Here is an 18,082-nt window from a genome sequence, read left to right as displayed (position 1 = left end):
ATATATCATAATCATTCAAATGTATTACTTTAAAAAAAATTAAATTAAAAGTCAAATATTTTTTGAAAAATCAACCTGTTCTCATTAAATAACGATGTAAAATTTCTTTACACCGATAATACATTTCTATTAAATTATTTGTATTTAATATAATATTAGTAATAGAAAAAATATATAATTTTAAATTAAATAAAATAATAGTTAAATAAATTTGACAATTATTAATGAATAACTATGATATGGGTCCCATTAAGTTTGTATTCTTAATCGTGAATGAATAGATATTTAAATATCTATTAATTTTACTCTTAGATATTCAATAAAGCATCGCATACTCGTGACCATTTTATCTATAGAGATATCCACGGCTAGGGTGGGAATAGGTCAGGCCGACTAACAGGGGCCTACGGCTCAGCCTACATAGGCCAAGGCCAGACCAGACTTTTTATATAAATAGAAAAGGCCTAGGCTTTTTTATAAGCCTATTTAGCTAAAAAGGCTAGGCCACAGGCCATATAAAAAGCCTTTTAAACCTATGAGGCCGACCTATTTAAATAAATTTGAATAATTTTATTAATATTATATTGTATTTTGTATTTTAAATTAAAATATAAAAATAAATATTAGTTATCTTAAAGAAATTATGAAAATAGGATGAAAAAAAATCTTATGAACAATGTCATTAGTTACTTCCATAAGTTTTTTCAAACAAATAGTATCACAAAATTTATACTACTAGGTAAACTCAAATAAGTCAATGCAAACAAAAATTTAATCTCATTGATCTTTTAATTTGTTAGTCTATATAAAGTTGAGTTGAATGACTTATTTATAAATGTTCAAATGAAATAGGCTTTTAAGTAGGCTAACAGGCCAATCATGCCTTTTAAAAGGCCAGACTCAGGCCAATAAAATAAGCCTATGATAGGCTACAGGTCAGGCTTTGAATTTTTTAGCAGACCAGGCTCAGGCTTGGCAAAGCCTAGCTCGGCCCAGCCTATTCCCACCCCTATCCACGACTAATAGTTTTTTTTCCATTATGCCAATGAAAAAATTTGTAATTAATAGGTATCACTTTTAATATTGTATGATAAAGTCATTTTAGTAAAAATGAAATAATATTTATATAATTTTAGTTTATAGACGAATTAATAAAACTTACGGAAAATTTACATACATATGGAGAGAAGTTTTGAATTTGAATTTAAATATAACAATTGATATTTTGCAATAAATTTTAAATTTATATATTCATACTTTTCAAATGTGTTAAACATTTCATACAAATTAGAAAATGCAATTAATTCTGCATGGTCATATAATATTATTCTTTGATAATTAAATATAAAAAATAAATTGATATACAATATAAATTATATTAAAAATAAATTAATATTATTCTTTGAATTTAAATTATATATATATTAAAAATGTATATTGGCATTATGTATTTGACTTACAATATAAGAATGTCTTGAGTTTAATTGATATACATTGATTCTACATCTATTAATTATAATTATTATATTTTTTTAAATGCTTGATTTTAAATTTTTTTTTTTTACTTTAATCGTATTTAAAATAATACCTATAAATGTTTGTAATATATAATATATATATATATATATATATATATATATATATATATATATATATATATATATATATATATATATATATATATATATATATATATATATATATATATATATATATATATATATATATATATCATGTAATAGAGTATATCAATTAATTTATTTTTTAAAATTATTTTAGAATTTAAATTAATATACATTAGTTAATTACACTCTCTCATTATTTAAAATATTGATTAACTTTCCTTAAAATAATATAGAGTTTAAAGGTAGTGCACTGACACTGTAAACAAACTTTACACATACATCCAATCAAAATCATTACACTTGCCATGTCATATTAATTTTTTTAAATTAAAATTGTGTTTTAATTGGATACAAGGTTGTGATTGGTTGACAGTGTAAAAATATTTTACACTGTCAGTGCATATTCCTATTTCTCAATAATATATTTAAATAATGAAGTTAATAGTTATGCACTGATAGTATAAAATAATTTTACACTGTCAACCAATAAAAAAATTATTGGTCATGTCATATTAATAATTTAAAATTTTAAAATATGATACAGCAAAATACATAATAGTGATTGATTAACGATAAGTCCATATCTATTTTTTCTTAAATAATTTACATTATAATTGCAAATCAATAAAGTCATTGTTTATTTGAAATATTTCACTTATATTTTAAGTTTCTTTAAACTATTTTTATATCAATTAAAGTCATTGTTTATTTGAAATATTTGACTTTTATTTTAAGTTTCTTTAAACTACTGTAATACATTTAAAAAATTTTAAAATAGAGGAGTGTTAAAATAAAATGAATGATTGAGTTGAATAGAATAAAACAAAAAAGGGCACACTTTCATGGAGTATTAGATATCAATCACAATCACAATTCACGAGGAAAAACAGAGGTCCTTCACGTGCTTCTCTCTAGCCACCTTCTTCTTCTTTGTGAGTCACTGAAACCTTACTTTATTTATTTTATCAATTAATTAATCAACTAGTTCATGCATTATTGCATTTTATAATTATAATATACACGATTCATGATTTCATTTCACCCTCCATTCTCATCATCATCATCACGTACGTACACACCGTCCTCTGATTCGCTCATTCTCATGCTTTCTTCTTTCGGTTAGTTTTTTCAATCTACAATCTTCAAATCATGCCAATTTCCGATTCACATTTTCACAATGCTCTTAATCTTCACTTTCATTACTATTACTACTACCGATTCATTTTTTCTCTCTCTTTTCCGTTTAGATTTTCTTCCAAGATTTAGCTTTCTGTTACGGAGATAGAATGAATGTGATACAGAATCTAAGTTTCTTCGTTACTTTGAATTCAATTTCACGATAATTTTTTTGTTATTTGAGGTACGAATCTTGAATTGCATTGTTGGCGCTTGTTACGTCTTCATAATCATTTTCGGAACCTGTATGAATGAATGTTTGAACAACTCCACGTCAATTAGAGTTTACGATTTAGGCCTTGCTTTGATAAACAACTTATTTGCAGCTTATCATGATAAGTGCTTATGTATAAGCTTTTTCATAGTAAAGTTACGATAAAATAAAATTATTTTTTACAAATTATACGCTTGCCATAAGCTATTAGAACCGACACCTCTGAAAAAACTGTGTCAGTGTGAGTGTTCAAAACGCCGATACTGGCACTTGTGATTATTGATTATATTTAATTTATTATTTTTTTAAATTAGTACTGATGTTGACATGTTAATGTCGGTTTTCCGTGTCCGTGCTTCATAGTTTATTAACTATTTTGAAGAATTTATGAAAATAAAATAAGTTGAAAACAATTTTCAAATATCATACGAAGTTTTCATAAGTTCTCGCAAATAGTTTCGCAAAAGTTAAGAGATAAGTTCGAATAAGTTAATCCAAACAAAGCCTTAAAGAATGATGTATGGGTAATGAGAAATATCTGAGTTTAATTTTAAGTTTACAGTACAATGCTAAGCGTTACTAAACTATGAGTTAAGCAGTTCATTGGCTTGTTTTACATTTATGTTAATTTTACTTCTATGTGATTAACTTTAAGATACATTGTGTGTAGGATTTTGAGCACTACTACTGCAAGTGCTAAGATTTTGCTGGAAGATGTCTTCTCCTACTTCGGTAGATTCGTCTCATCACAATAGTAATGGAAATTTGAAAAATCTAGACACTCTATGTCCTGTGGCAGAAATTGAGGAATTTGATTTTTCTAAAGTACTATTAGATAAGCCAAGGACTTTGAACATTGAGAGACAAAGATCATGCGACGAAAGATCAATGAGTGAACTATCAATAGGCCTTTCTCCTCGGCTACTGGCCACAAAAATTGATACCTTTTCTCGGTTAGGAGATCATCTTGATTCCCCTATGCCAAAATCAGGTCTTAACACTCCAAGATCACTGGTATTGGACTCTCATTCAATAATGCCTGAAGCTTGGGATGCTTTGAGGCGTTCCTTGGTGCATTTTCGAGGGGAGCCAGTTGGGACTATTGCTGCCATGGAAGATTCTGATGAGAAACTTAACTACGATCAGGTAACATGCGTTTGTAACCTTTTTTTTAGTACAATTTTACAACATGTTCTTGTTTATGAATTTGTACTTATAGTACTTGTGATAGTATGATAGTTCTTGTGATAGTAGGCTAGATAAGAGACTTTGATCCTTTTATATTTTATGTTGTTGCCTATTCAATTTGAGTTTCCTATGGAGGCCTAATGTGGGATATTATATTTGTACCTAGGTTTTTGTAAGAGACTTTGTTCCAAGTGCTTTGGCTTTTTTGATGCACGGGGAACCAGAAATTGTCAAGAATTTTCTCTTGAAGACTCTTCGTCTTCAGTCATGGGAGAAAAAGATTGATAGGTTCCATCTGGCAGAAGGGGTGATGCCTGCTAGTTTTAAGGTGTTCCATGATCCAGTCACAAACCGTGAAACCCTGATAGCAGATTTTGGAGAAAGTGCAATAGGCAGGGTTGCCCCTGTTGATTCTGGATTTTGGTGGATTATATTACTTCGTGCATACACAAAATCTACAGGAGACTCTTCTTTGGCTGAACAGCCTGAATGTCAAAAGGGTATGCGTTTGATTCTGAGTTTATGCTTGTCAGAGGGTTTTGATACATTTCCAACATTACTATGTGCTGATGGGTGCTGCATGATTGATCGTAGAATGGTGAGTTTTCTGAAATTTACACATAATCTACTGTCTTGAAAATAGGCATTGATTGATTGTTGGATAAGATTATTGTTCTATATTTCCCAACTTTGTAGATCTATATCTAAATGACTTCAATCCTGTGCAAAAGTCAAACTCAAAAATACAATTTGTTTTTATGCTAGTGCTGAATCAAAAGAGAATGAGATTAACAATCTAGCAGACTTATTCTAAATATAGGCACTGACAAAGGATTTACTATGACTTTTATGCCTAGGGGTTGATTTATCCATTTCTTACTTCATTTTTGGTTTCATGATTTCAGGGTGTTTATGGGTATCCAATTGAAATTCAAGCATTGTTCTTCATGGCTTTAAGATGTGCCCTGCGATTGCTTAAGCCAGATGCCGAAGGGAAAGAGTTTATGGAACGAATTACGAAACGCTTGCATGCCTTAAGCTACCATATGAGAAGCCATTTTTGGTTGGATTTGAAGCAACTTAATGATATATATCGCTTCAAAACAGAAGAGTACTCACATACTGCAGTGAACAAGTTCAACGTTATTCCGGATTCTCTACCAGATTGGATTTTTGATTTCATGCCTCATTACGGTGGATACTTTATTGGGAATGTGAGTCCTGCTAGGATGGATTTCCGCTGGTTTTGCCTTGGTAATTGCATTGCAATTTTGTCCTGCTTGGCAACTCCTGAGCAGTCAGTTGCAATCATGGATCTCATAGAATCACGGTGGGATGAATTGATTGGGGAGATGCCTGTCAAAGTTTGTTATCCAGCCCTTGAAACACATGAATGGAGAATCATAACAGGATGTGACCCAAAAAATACTAGATGGAGTTACCACAACGGGGGATCTTGGCCAGGTATTCTTATGCTAGCACCCTTAATTTCATAGAACAAGTGTGTGTATATAAATCATTAGTATAATAGATGTAGATAACTTGATTACATTTTAGAGTGACAGTATTTAGCAGAATTACGATGTATCATCGTGATTTTGATAAAAACTACAAAAATGTAGTTTCAACAAGATCATGTCATTGTGATAAAAGACTCTACTAGGTTGTCTCCAAACAAGGGATACTCTAAAGCCAGGAAAAAAAAAAGATTGAAATTTCTAATTTCTATTTTGAAGTCTTTTAGTATTTGCTTTTTTGTAATACCATGGTGATAATGGTTATGGTGTTCACAGTTATGTTATGGTTTTTGTCTGCGGCGGCCATCAAGACTGGGCGACCCCAAATTGCAAAACGCGCCCTTCAAATTGCTGAAACCAGATTGCTAAAAGACAACTGGCCTGAATATTATGATGGAACGAATGGTCGATACATTGGGAAGCAGGCTCGAAAATGCCAAACCTGGTCTATTGCTGGTTACTTGGTGGCTAGGACGATGCTTGATGACCCTTCACATTTAGGTATTATAGCACTTGAAGAAGATAGACAACTAACACAGCCCATGCACAAGAGATCAAATTCATGGATTTTGTGATTTTTTCGTCTCTCCTTGTCAATTTTGACCTGCAATGATAAATAGGAAGAGGTGAGAAATGGAGTCATTTGAAGAAGGTGGGGAAAACACCTTAATGAAGCAATCTATGTTTCATTCCATATGTCAAGTGTTTGCATATTCCTTCTGTGGAATCCTCATATATGTAGCATCTGCAGAGTAGTTTTATACAAAAGGTGATGCTATGGTTCGTTCTCTGGAACATCATGCAGTTGTTGTTGGATAATATATACTCTTAGCTGCAAATGTTACAATTAGATTGAAATTAAGAAGGCGCTGACAGTAGATTGTGTTTTTCTTGATCAGGCCCAAATTACAGGATATAATCATTCATTCTCCCATTTATCCTTTTTTACATGAAAATAATCCACAAAAGCCTTAAAACTAGAAAAGCCACTAATATAACAAACCATTGTTGCCGTTGATGTTTATGTGATTGGTTAGAATATGATCGAGTACATTTACTTTTTTGCATTTATTTAAGTCCAGACAGAAAAATACTTTCAAAAATAGAAAACTACTTTAAAATTTCTTTATTGTTAGTATGCGTAAATTAGATATCATTTGCGTGTATCTCTTCCAGACTTATTCCTCGACTTGAGTAAGAACCATAATGAATCTTTTCAATCTTTATTCATTAAGAGTGACAATTTGTCTTTGTTTACACTTTACGTGAAGGGAATGTTAGTGTTGATTGGTTTGTTAAATCGGAAGTCTGACTTGTTTGAAAATTGAGAGTATTTTCTATTTGTCTGTCTTTTTTAGTTAATATCTATGTAGAAGATTATGTGATTCTCAATAGCTTGATTTTCTATAGTTTTTTTTTTTCCATTGATTAAGAAATTACTAGATTCTGGAAAGTAATTTACCTATCATAAAAATAAAAAATAAAAAACTCTAGATTAGTTGATCTTAAAATCAGTATTTGGTAATCATAAAGAAATAATCCCTAGATGTGTTGGTTTGTACTATTATCTAAATTAGTTATGCTATCATATATTCTAATCAAGTGCCCAAACAACAGAATCAGGCATAATATAATCCATAATATCAGTAGGAGTATATAACCTAAATAATGAAATGATATTTCCTTAGGTTCTATAGTTTAGATTAATTAAAAAAAAAAAAGGATGAAATTTCATTATTAAATGCATTTCATCTTATTTTTTCATCTCTTTTATATTTTTGATTTAGGTGAATTTAAGTGAAATCACAAAATTGTTCTATTCTATTATAAAATATTCAAACAATAAAACAACATCTATTTTTTATTTTGATCTCTTATTTTCCAATATCCAATATCTAAGGTATGTTTGAGAGTTTGGAGGGGAGGGCTTTGAAAAATAGAAAACATTAGGGAAAAAGAATATAAACATTGGTTTTCTTCCTAACACCAAAAATCTCTTAATTTGGGGAAACTCAAAATTTGTATTAAACGAGGGTTTTGAAGGGCTTTGACAAAATGCTCAAATATATTTTTTGTTATAGTATTTCAAAAAGTAAAAATACATTAATGATAAACATTATTTTATCATTCTAAACAAAATCCTTTTTTAAAAAAATGTTAAAAAATTGTCTATATTTAAAAAAAAAAAAAATCAATTTTCGAAGTCCACTATTCTCATCCCCTCCAAACTCCTAAACATAGCCTAAGTGAATCATGGTAATGTATGTTCCATATGTCATTTTTATAATTTATTAAGGAGATTTCTTATTCCACCTCATGCTTTTCTTACGCACCACATTTTAGTTTTTATCGAATATGTTCCAAGATGCATATCTAAATGCACTAAATAGTAGCTTTTGGAAACACATCTGAAATAAATAATGACTACCAAACAGAAACAAACCAAAGCAACTTAACATAGATTTAACATAGATAGTCGAAATTACATAGATAGTGGAACAGAAATTTAACATTACATATTGTTATAAACAGGTAGTTGAGGACGTTACAACATTTTGATAACATCTTCTCCCAATCTTTGAAGCTTCGCATCGACTTCAATCGGATCCTTAGTAGAGTATCGGTGAAAAATACTCCACGTAACCTTTAAATCGTCATCCATTTTCAGTACAAATTGGGTGAACTTTATCTTTTCTTCAGTGTCAATTGAGTGTTAACGATACGAGCTTGACCACCTTTCGATTTTTTTAATATTGCATGAGTGAATTCAGTATGGTAATCAGCTCGGCGAGAGGCGTGTCTTTGGAGAACCTAAATTGCAGTTGCGACATCTCACCACTGAAGTAGACAAAAGCAAAGTGAAGATATGTTTGACTCATTTTTGTTGTGGTGTGTGATGTTGAATAAATGACGTGGAGACCCTATTTATAGAAGATTTAGAGCAATTTGGACCCAAGAATTCTTATCCAACCACCAGGATATATTTCGGATATTAACCTCCGAATTCACCTTTTTTTTTAACGAAAATAGGGAGTTTTGGGATAGACATATCCGAAATAACCCCTGTTGTTTTTTTATAAAAAAAATGAAGGTTATTTTATAGACGCGTTTTTGTTGGAGTTTGAATTTGTCTTAGTTGAATAAGTAATCTACGGTTATGTAGTGGAGTCTGTTTCCTAGTTTCTAGCTGTAGTGGAATCTGTTTCCTAATTTCTAGTTTGCTTCCATTATTTCTTAGTTTCCCCTGTAAGGCTATATAATGCCATTGTCTTTGGTTTAATAAAGGATCACTTTCAGCTTTATATTTCACATTTAGTATCAGAGCAAGAACCTATGTGAGAAAGTGATCGAGAGAGATGTCTGAGAGATCTGAAAAATTTGAGCACCCGGCCATCCCAAATTTTGATGGCTATTACGATTTTTGGTCCATGACGATGGAGAATTTTCTGAGAAGTAGAGAATTGTGGAGCCTGGTGGATTATGGGATTCCGACGATGTCAATTGAAACAACACGGGCGAGCGAGGTGCAAAACAAATCTGTAGAAGAGGCAAAGTTGAAGGATTTGAAGGTCAAGAATTTCTTGTTCCAATCCATTGACAGAGAGATTCTGGAAACTATTATTGACAAAGGTACCTCTAAGGCGATTTGGGAATCCATGAAAAAGAAGTATCAAGGCTCTACAAAGGTGAAAAAGGCGCAATTGCAAGCTTTGAGAAGGGAGTTCGAATTGCTGGCCATGAAAGAATGAGAGAAAATTGACACTTTCCTAGGAAGAACCTTGACGATGGTGAACAAGTTGAAGGTGAATGGTGAATCAATGGAGTAGAGCACGATCGTGAGCAAAATTCTCATATCACTAACCTCGAGATTCAACTATGTGGTGTGTTTGATTGAAGAATCGAATGATTTGAGCACGATGAGTATCGATGAATTACATGGCAGCCTACTTGTCCATGAGTAGCGATTGAATGGATATATGCAAGAAGATTTGGCACTAAAAGTGTCTCAAGATGAAAGACCTAGTAGAGGAAGAGGTCGCGGAATGTTCCGAGGAGGACGCGGTAGAGGAAGAGGAAGAAACGCAGTCGATCGTGCCATTATCAAGTGCTACAAATGTCCCCGGTTAGGGCACTATCAAAACGAGTGTCCCGAATGGGAAAAGAAGGCGAAATATGTTGAACTAGAAGAAGAAGAGCTACTCTTGATGTCTTATCTTGAGAAACATCGGGCAAACATATAAGAAGCATGGTTCCTTGATTCCAGGTGCAGCAATCATATGACCGGATGCAAAGATTGGTTTTTCGATTTGGAAGAAGGTTTCAATCGATTTGTGAAACTTGGAAACGACACAAGAATGTCGGTGGTGGAAAAAGGAAGCGTGAAACTACAAGTTAACGGAGCCACCCAAGTCATACCTGAAGTTTATTATGTCCCGGAGCTCAAGAACAATTTACTAAGCCTTGGACAATTGCAGGAGATAGGCTTGGCAATTTTGATCCGTGATGGAACCTGCAAAGTATATCATCCCAAGAAAGGTACAATCGAACTTGAAATCTTCTACAGGAGAAATGAAAGCAGCAATACAAGACTTATGGCATTCACGGATATCGACTACGTCGGCGATTTAGATGATCGGAGAAGCACAACAGGCTGTGTGTTTTTTAAAGGGTCTGGTGTGATTTCTTGGGCATCGAAAAAGCAGCTTGTTGTTGCCCTTTCCACCACTGAGGCCGAATAGATTGCCGCTGCCTTTTGTGCTTGTCAGTGTGTGTGGACTAGATGGATCTTAGAGAATATTTGAGCTGAAGAAGAGTCTACAACCGCCATTCATTGTGAGAACAGATCAACGATTGCTTTGTCAAAACATCCAGTCCTTCACGGGAAAAGTAAGCATATCGAAGTAAGGTTTTATTATCTCAGAGAGCTGGTGAATGGCGAAACTGTTATGCTGGAGTACTGTGCAACAGGAAACCAAGTTGTGGATATCTTTACGAAGCCGTTGAAGCTGGAGCAATTCGAGAAGCTGATAGCATTACTTGGAATTGTTAACTTGTCTGAAGTAAGTTTAATTCAGGAGAGTTAAGCTTAAGAGAGGGTATGTTGGAATTTGAATTTGTCTTAGTTGAATAAGTCATCTACGGTTACATAGTGGAGTCTGTTTCCTAATTTCTAGTGTAGTGGAATCAGTTTCCTAGTTTCTAGCTTGCTTATGTTATTTATTTGTTTCTCCTGGAAGGCTATATAATGCCATTGTCTTTGGTTTAATAAAGGATCACTTTCAACTTTATCTTTCACAGTTTTTGAAACACCTTACAAATTAATTTAGAGTGCATTCAAAGATGTATCTCCTAAAGACATTTTCGAATTTTCAAGAGATTTATTTCACCTCTATAAAAGTGTATTAAGAATTCTTATTTTAATGTTGGTTAACTAATGATATTCTATCTCTTCAATTCAAGACGTGAAAAAAATTTAGTAAATAGGTCCTACCAATTACTTCACATTACTACATTTCAACCATAATTTATTTGTCAAAGCTATTTCTCTCATTAAGAACTCTTATCACTAACTCTGCAATGAGAGGAGGTTTTTTTTAATAGATAATACAACCTTATTGTAAATGGTCCTATGCTAGCAACCAGTAACTTATTGTAAATTGGCTCTAATAAATAAGCATAGGCATTAGATCTATATTTGATAGACAGGGTATTATTTTTTACAACAAACAAAAATCAATTCTCATACATTCAATTGTGAAACCAATTGCACATGTGAACAAATCTTGGAACATAGAACTATCACAGTAAATATCCCAGAAATATCCAATAACTACTATATTGCATATCAAGCAGGGATCAAAATTTGAAAAACAAGCAGATTAGTGTGAGAGTGTTATTAGTGGTTTTGCATTTCTTTCCTATTTTTTTCAGTGTCATGTGTTGTTGTTATACTTATTATCTAAGAGAAATGATCCATCACTTGCAAGTTGCAACAATAGACATAATTGGAGATATAAATTAGGAGGTCATTATACATGTTTACAATGAATGACACAAATACAATATTGGCCAAATTACTTATACAGAGAACCTGCAAGACCAGAAAAGATACGAGGTAGGAGCTGTAATATCCTCCGTTTACAAGTTTCTATTTTCACTTATATCACAAATTTTCAATCAATCGTGATAGTGTACAATTGTAAAGCATTGCATATAACAAAACTTGGAAAGATGGAACTAGGTTGTCAAAGCTGAGATACAGTCTTCCCATTAATAAAATTTATGACCTGTTCGACAGCCAGATCAAGTGCGGTAGTTACAGATGCTAAATTCTGCAGGAATTCTTCAGCAGTTGGTTTGTCACCGTCAATGATATCAGTCACAGCTTTCACAAATATTGCAGGAACTTTCAGTAGGTCAGCAACATAAGCAACAGCTGCTCCCTGGAGAATATTGAACAAATGATAGATAGATATAAACAACTGTTTTTTTACAAAATCATGGCGATTTATTTGATTGAATAATATGCTGATTCTCATGTCATCCCCAATAAATTTAACAAACGTTCCAACTTCCAAGCTCTAAAAAACGACCACGTAATAGTGTAATACATACCTCCATATCTTTAACAGTTGCATCATTTGCTGTGATTGATGATTCATCCTGCTGTGTCATATCTAAAGAGTCACCAGTAGACAATTTACCTTCCTGAAATACGTACAAATACCATTGAAGGTTCAGTTTTGATTGAATAGATTAAAAAATGAAAGGATTGAGTACCATAAAGCAAAACAAAATGCATCTGATTTGGTTGAAGTTTGAATCATATGTTTACGAGTAGAATGAAGCGCTAACAGACAGGGATACTAAATACAATGATGAGCTGATGACACATTGACACTCATAATGATTTGGAAAAAAAGTAATTGAAGTAACCACATGTGTCGGTGTTGCATTAGTGTCTAACTAACACTGACACGCTTTCAATCTAAAATATCAGTGCTACATTAAGGATCCATATCCTGGCTGTAAATGACCTACAAGTCTACTACTATGAATACGATCTAGACTAAAGCTGTTCATTCACCAACTAATATAAGAAATCAATTCCACTCATTTCACTCCATAAATTGGATATGGGTTTAAACTATCCCAAGATGGTAATTGTGCAAGACTAACTGAAAACGAAATTAACAAATAAAGATTTAACACTCCTTTCTAAAAGCAGAGTTTGTTTGTACAAAGCCGATCAATGTAGACTATCTACAATAAACCCAAAATGGATCTAAGCCTTCCCTAAACCATGCTATGGCAGGAGCTATATATTACCAGGTTGCCTTTAGACACACACACACACACACTACTCAAGAAATGGTGTAAACAGACAGAAGCAAGAAATATTAGATTATGGAAAAAAAAAATTAATTTGGAGCAAACATAATTTAGCAGATAGCACTTACCTTTAGATTAAGTTCCTTAACAAGGTTGGGTGTTTCAAAAGCTTTACGTGAACCAACTCCATACAGATCAAAAACCTGCAAAAGACAACATATATTCATGTTAGTAGCAAAATATCTACCTTACAACATTACAAGCACCAGGCAGATTTTGGCATGCAAGTAATTCCGGGTCCAATCCAAAAAAAAAGGTATTTGTGACAGAATAAGCACTACGAAATATTTAAGGGGCAGCATTCATATTTCATATACATTACATTAGCAGAATCTGTAGTTTTTCCCAAGTGGAAGATGCAAAGATGAAACATGCACCAGTTCAAGCATAATGTGCAATCTTATTAAAAAAATTCTAATAAGTAATCGATATATATTTAGCATTAATTTTGCCAGTAAAATTTGTTAGAGCTATCAAACTAAAATTATAAAGCTGCCAAACTAAATATTCTTAAAACTGTTTAAAGTAAACCATAATGCTAAATTATAGTTAGAGCTATCAAACTAAAATTATAAAGCTGCCAAACTAAATATTCTTAAAACTGTTTAAAGTAAACCATAATACAAATAATCTTCTTTGGTAATTAAAAAAGTAGGCCAATTCCAAGATCTACACTTACTTTCTCATTTCTCTCTAACATTAAATGCAGCATATAGAGCAAGATAGTACATCACTCCCAAGTATGTCATAATTAGTTTTTAGATAAAATATAGAAAGAATAAAAACCAAAACTAGACAAAGGATGTCCCTGTTACTAACTCCTTCCCCAACATATATATGTTATGCATACAAAAAGAAAACACAATATGTTATTCCTTTCACCAGTCTTATGCGTAAAAATAAAATTGGTGTAGTCAATCATATCTGAAGTAGAAAGAGAGGAAAAGAAAAAACAAGAGCTACTAATAGGAACAAAAGATCACTTACAGGAATAGGTATTCTTCTGTCATGAAAAGCACAATCTGATATAATGAAAACATCACCAACACTAGCTCCTCTGGCCTGAAATAAAAATTCAAGAATTAATTAACACTATTTTGAAAACATGGTCATACACATACTCAGGTATATATCTACATCAGAATAATTTTAGCTGCATACACAATTCTTCCAAGATTATAATTTACTGTAAAGAATAGTTCATACACAGACAGTCAGACACTAAAAGTTGAAAGTAGAACAACAGCACATGTCGGCACAATGACATAATTTTCCCGCCAATATGTTAGCACATGTTGGCACAATGTCATAATTTTCCTGTCAATATGCTCGCACATGTCGGTACAATACCATTTTGTGATTGATTATAAATAATGCTTTATATAAATTGGTCTTTTAATCATGTTGCAATTTGAACAAAAGAAATTTATTGGAACATTTATTCAAAATAGTTGTATAAACACTGTTGCTGTATATAAAGAAAAAATATATATTAAATCATAAACATTGATTATTATAAAATCAATAGAACATAGCAGTTTCACAGGAAAGAGGCCAATAGATAGCTAAATTACGAAGATATGGACGAATAAAACAACATACATACATTTTGGAGTACAAAACCAGAAAAACAACTACTATAACAATACTACCAAGAGAGTACTAACCTTGAAGCCACCAGCAGTGCCTGCATTTATGATCAAGTCAGGCTGCAATGCTTGAATAGCAGCGTATGTTACAAGAGCAGATGATATTGTACCCACACTATCAACCCCTGAAATAAATCCATCCATTCAACACTCAACAAATTATAATCATCAACAGAAAAATTGCCACTTACCTTCTTCACTTTCATCCAAACAATAGAAAAAGTGAAAAATTGAACTTTTCGTATCCTAGTGAAACACCTAGAACTTGTTTGTTGGAACTCGGAAGCGGTGTAGTAAGAAATAAGTTGTAAAAGAAAAGAAAAGAAATCCTTACCAGAATTTGGATCTTTTCCCGGCCAAATCAAGTTTAGATTAAGATCTTTGTATTTCCCATGATAACGAACCCAAGGAACACCTTGTGGAAACCTGCAACATTGTGGACACACTCCAATCAACGGAAAAACATATACAAAGCAAATATTCATTTATTTCAATATAAAAATTAGATCGTCTACATAAATTCTTAATTGGCGTGTCTCCGTGTCCAACACCAGTAAAACACGACACGTGTCAAACAATTCAAATAAAAAAGGACAATCATACATCGATATCCTACACAATAAAACACAACACGTGTCCGACAATTCATATAAAAAAAAGACTCATATGCCGGTCTCCTACACCAATAAAACACGAGACGTGTTCGACAGTTCATATAAAAAAGACTCATATATCGGTGTTCTACACCAATAAAACACGACGCGTGTCAGACAATTCAAATAAAAAAATAGACTATTATATATCGGTGTTCTACACCAATAAAACATGACACGTGTCAGAAAATTCGTATAAAAAAGGACAATCATATATCGGTGTCCTACACCAATAAAACACGACACGTGTCGGACAATTCAGATAAAAAAGGACAGTCGTATATCGGTGTTCTACACCAATAAAACACGACGTGTGTCAGACAATTCAGATAAAAAAGGACAGACGTATATCGGTGTTCTACACGAATAAAACACGACGTGTGTCAGACAATTCAGATAAAAAAATAGACTAGTATTATATATCGGTGTCAATATCCTATGATTTTGACAATAAAAGTATCAAAGCGGTGTCCATGTCGAATTACGTGCTTATTAGGATTATCAGTACAGCGAGGGTAAGTAAAATTAAAAAAAAAAAAGTGATGATAAACCCTAATAATGAATATAATGGTGGTAAGAGTAGATAAAAGGACTAACGGAGAGTGAGGATCTTCGATGAGGTGAAATTTATTGACAACAGGTTGAGCCTCCGTCTGCATAGCTGATAATATATTGAAAATCAAATCAAGGTGAATTGATGAATAAGCGCAAAATGAAATGAAAAAGAGAAATGAAATGAATAGAGTGTATGTACCAATGACGATGACGATGTTGGAAATTGGTTTGTTGGCGGAAACCTCTGATTGCGGAACACCAGCCATTGCAACACTAGTTTCGTTTCTTGCAGATTCTCTCCTCTCCTCTACTCTATCACTTCTTCTTCATCTATTTCTCTTCTCTTTTTTTTATCAGTCCTTTTTATATCAATTATTATTGAAATATAATAAAATGAGTTGGATGACAGACAAAATTGGTGCTTTATTATTGAATAAATAAACCTCACTGTCTATTTAACTTTTTTTTTATATTTTATAATTATTTATTATATTTATGTAATTTAAAAAATAAATTAAAGAAAGAATGGGTTGTTAGTTTATATCAAGGTGATTGACGTTAAATTTATTAGATAGGATCACGATTCGATCACATGTTGGTGATTTTAGTATCATCAATGTAATTTTGGTAGTAATGTGATTTACTGAAGGCCGATGCAATTATGCGTTAAGCTTGAAACGAGTTAGGGTAGTGCGGAGTGCACGCTCGTAGAGCCAAACGTACAATTGAATATGAATAATAGAAACGGGGTTCCAAGGGGCGGAGCCCCTGGCGGGGTCCAAGGGGCAGCGCCCCTGGCGGGGTGCGGGGCAGCGCCCCGTCGGGGTCCAAGGGGCGGAGCCCCTGTCGGGGTCCAACCAACATAACTGTTTTTACCGAACAGCTGTGTCTGTTCGTTGCTATTATTGGTCTCCTATATAAGGAGTCTTTCGGTCTCGATTTGAAATACGAAATCATACACTTCCTCTACATTCTGATCTGTTCTCCATTGTCAGAAACAGATTGATTCTTCAAGAATTATCCCCGCAAAGATTTCGTGAACCCAGACAAGAATAGGGTCGAAATACTTTGTTCGGAAAGTGAACAAACACGATTCTTGAAGATATCCAGGATTATCACACCAGATCTCTAACATCACATGATTACGTTTGGGAAAAATTTAAAACTATTTGATATTAAAATTGATGTTAAAATTGATCTCAAATAAGACTAGACGATTTAATAAGTTGGATACTGCTGCTGAAAAAATATTTAATTAAAAAATAATGATAAAGTTCAATTAATTTATCTATGATAGCTTCAGATATAAATAAAAGATATAAATAAAACGTGTGTTTAATTGTCATTTTTCACTTATTTATTTTTAAAATTAAATTTGATTACTTAACTATTACGAGTTGATTGAATTTTCATAAGTACTAGTAAAGGACCCGTGCGTTCGCACGGGTCACGCAAAGTCGATATAAATAATAAATAAATATATAAAAATGATTAATAAATATATATATAAAAGATACGCAAATTAAAAAGAAAAAAACATTTGAAATTATATTTGTCATATAAATATTAATTTAATCTAGTTAGAAATATAAACTTTAGTAAGAAAAATAAATAAAATAATTAAGTAGTCATCTACCCGTGCGTTCGCACGCCTCATACAATATCGTTACAAATCTACCATGAGTATCTACCCGTGCGTTCGCACGGATTGCACAATGTTATATATTTTTCAAGTACATCAAATATTAGTAGCAATTTTTTTAGTATAAATGTTAACATTTTATCATAAAAAATTACTAACATTTTTTTATAACTGAAATTTTTTATACTTTAATAGTATCTTTAATTATAATATATTACATATATTTTTAAAAACAACATAAAAAATAAATAATATTTATAGATAAAACTATATCAAGGGCAAATATTGTATAAAAATTATCTTTTAATTATATCAGTAGACCCTAAAATGGCGGCTCGTGCACCCGCCATAAAATGGCGGGTTGGGTTGGGATTTTGGGCCCACTATCCACTAAAGCCCGCCCCGCCAAAAACCGCCGCCCATCAATGCTCGTCCCGCCAAAACCCGTCTTCCGCCAAAGTCCGCCTTGCC

At 32.4% G+C, this 18,082-nt stretch overlaps 2 protein-coding genes across 4 annotated transcripts; one reads left to right on the top strand and one right to left on the bottom strand.

Annotated features, from left to right (window-relative positions):
- Positions 1–2,462: 2,462 nt before the first annotated feature.
- Positions 2,463–6,748, top strand: LOC131660463 (probable alkaline/neutral invertase B). 3 transcript variants are annotated; one of them, XM_058929703.1, is made up of 5 exons: positions 2,463–2,557; positions 3,686–4,161; positions 4,370–4,801; positions 5,109–5,667; positions 5,997–6,747. In XM_058929703.1, exons 2-5 carry the CDS (start codon positions 3,730–3,732, stop codon positions 6,293–6,295), a joined length of 1,722 nt encoding a protein of 573 aa, XP_058785686.1. In that variant the 5' UTR covers positions 2,463–2,557; positions 3,686–3,729; the 3' UTR covers positions 6,296–6,747. The 3 variants fall into 3 exon arrangements, with proteins under 3 accessions (XP_058785686.1, XP_058785685.1, XP_058785687.1); XM_058929702.1 differs by lacking the exon at positions 2,463–2,557 and adding an exon at positions 2,582–2,743; XM_058929704.1 differs by lacking the exon at positions 2,463–2,557 and adding an exon at positions 2,847–2,985 and having other exon boundaries at positions 5,997–6,748.
- A 4,959-nt stretch (positions 6,749–11,707) lies between these two features.
- LOC131660462 (5'-methylthioadenosine nucleosidase-like) lies at positions 11,708–16,327 on the bottom strand. The gene is made up of 8 exons (XM_058929701.1): positions 16,169–16,327; positions 16,012–16,075; positions 15,096–15,187; positions 14,780–14,886; positions 14,100–14,174; positions 13,181–13,255; positions 12,336–12,428; positions 11,708–12,163 (listed from the first exon to the last, which is right to left on the bottom strand). The coding sequence occupies exons 1-8, from the start codon at positions 16,233–16,235 to the stop codon at positions 11,966–11,968; spliced, it is 771 nt and encodes a 256-aa protein (XP_058785684.1). The 5' UTR covers positions 16,236–16,327; the 3' UTR covers positions 11,708–11,965.
- Positions 16,328–18,082: the final 1,755 nt, after the last annotated feature.

Source organism: Vicia villosa, linkage group LG3 (genome assembly GCF_029867415.1).
Source record: "Vicia villosa cultivar HV-30 ecotype Madison, WI linkage group LG3, Vvil1.0, whole genome shotgun sequence".
NCBI lineage: Eukaryota > Viridiplantae > Streptophyta > Magnoliopsida > Fabales > Fabaceae > Vicia > Vicia villosa.
This window is presented reverse-complemented; position numbering and strand designations above follow the sequence as displayed.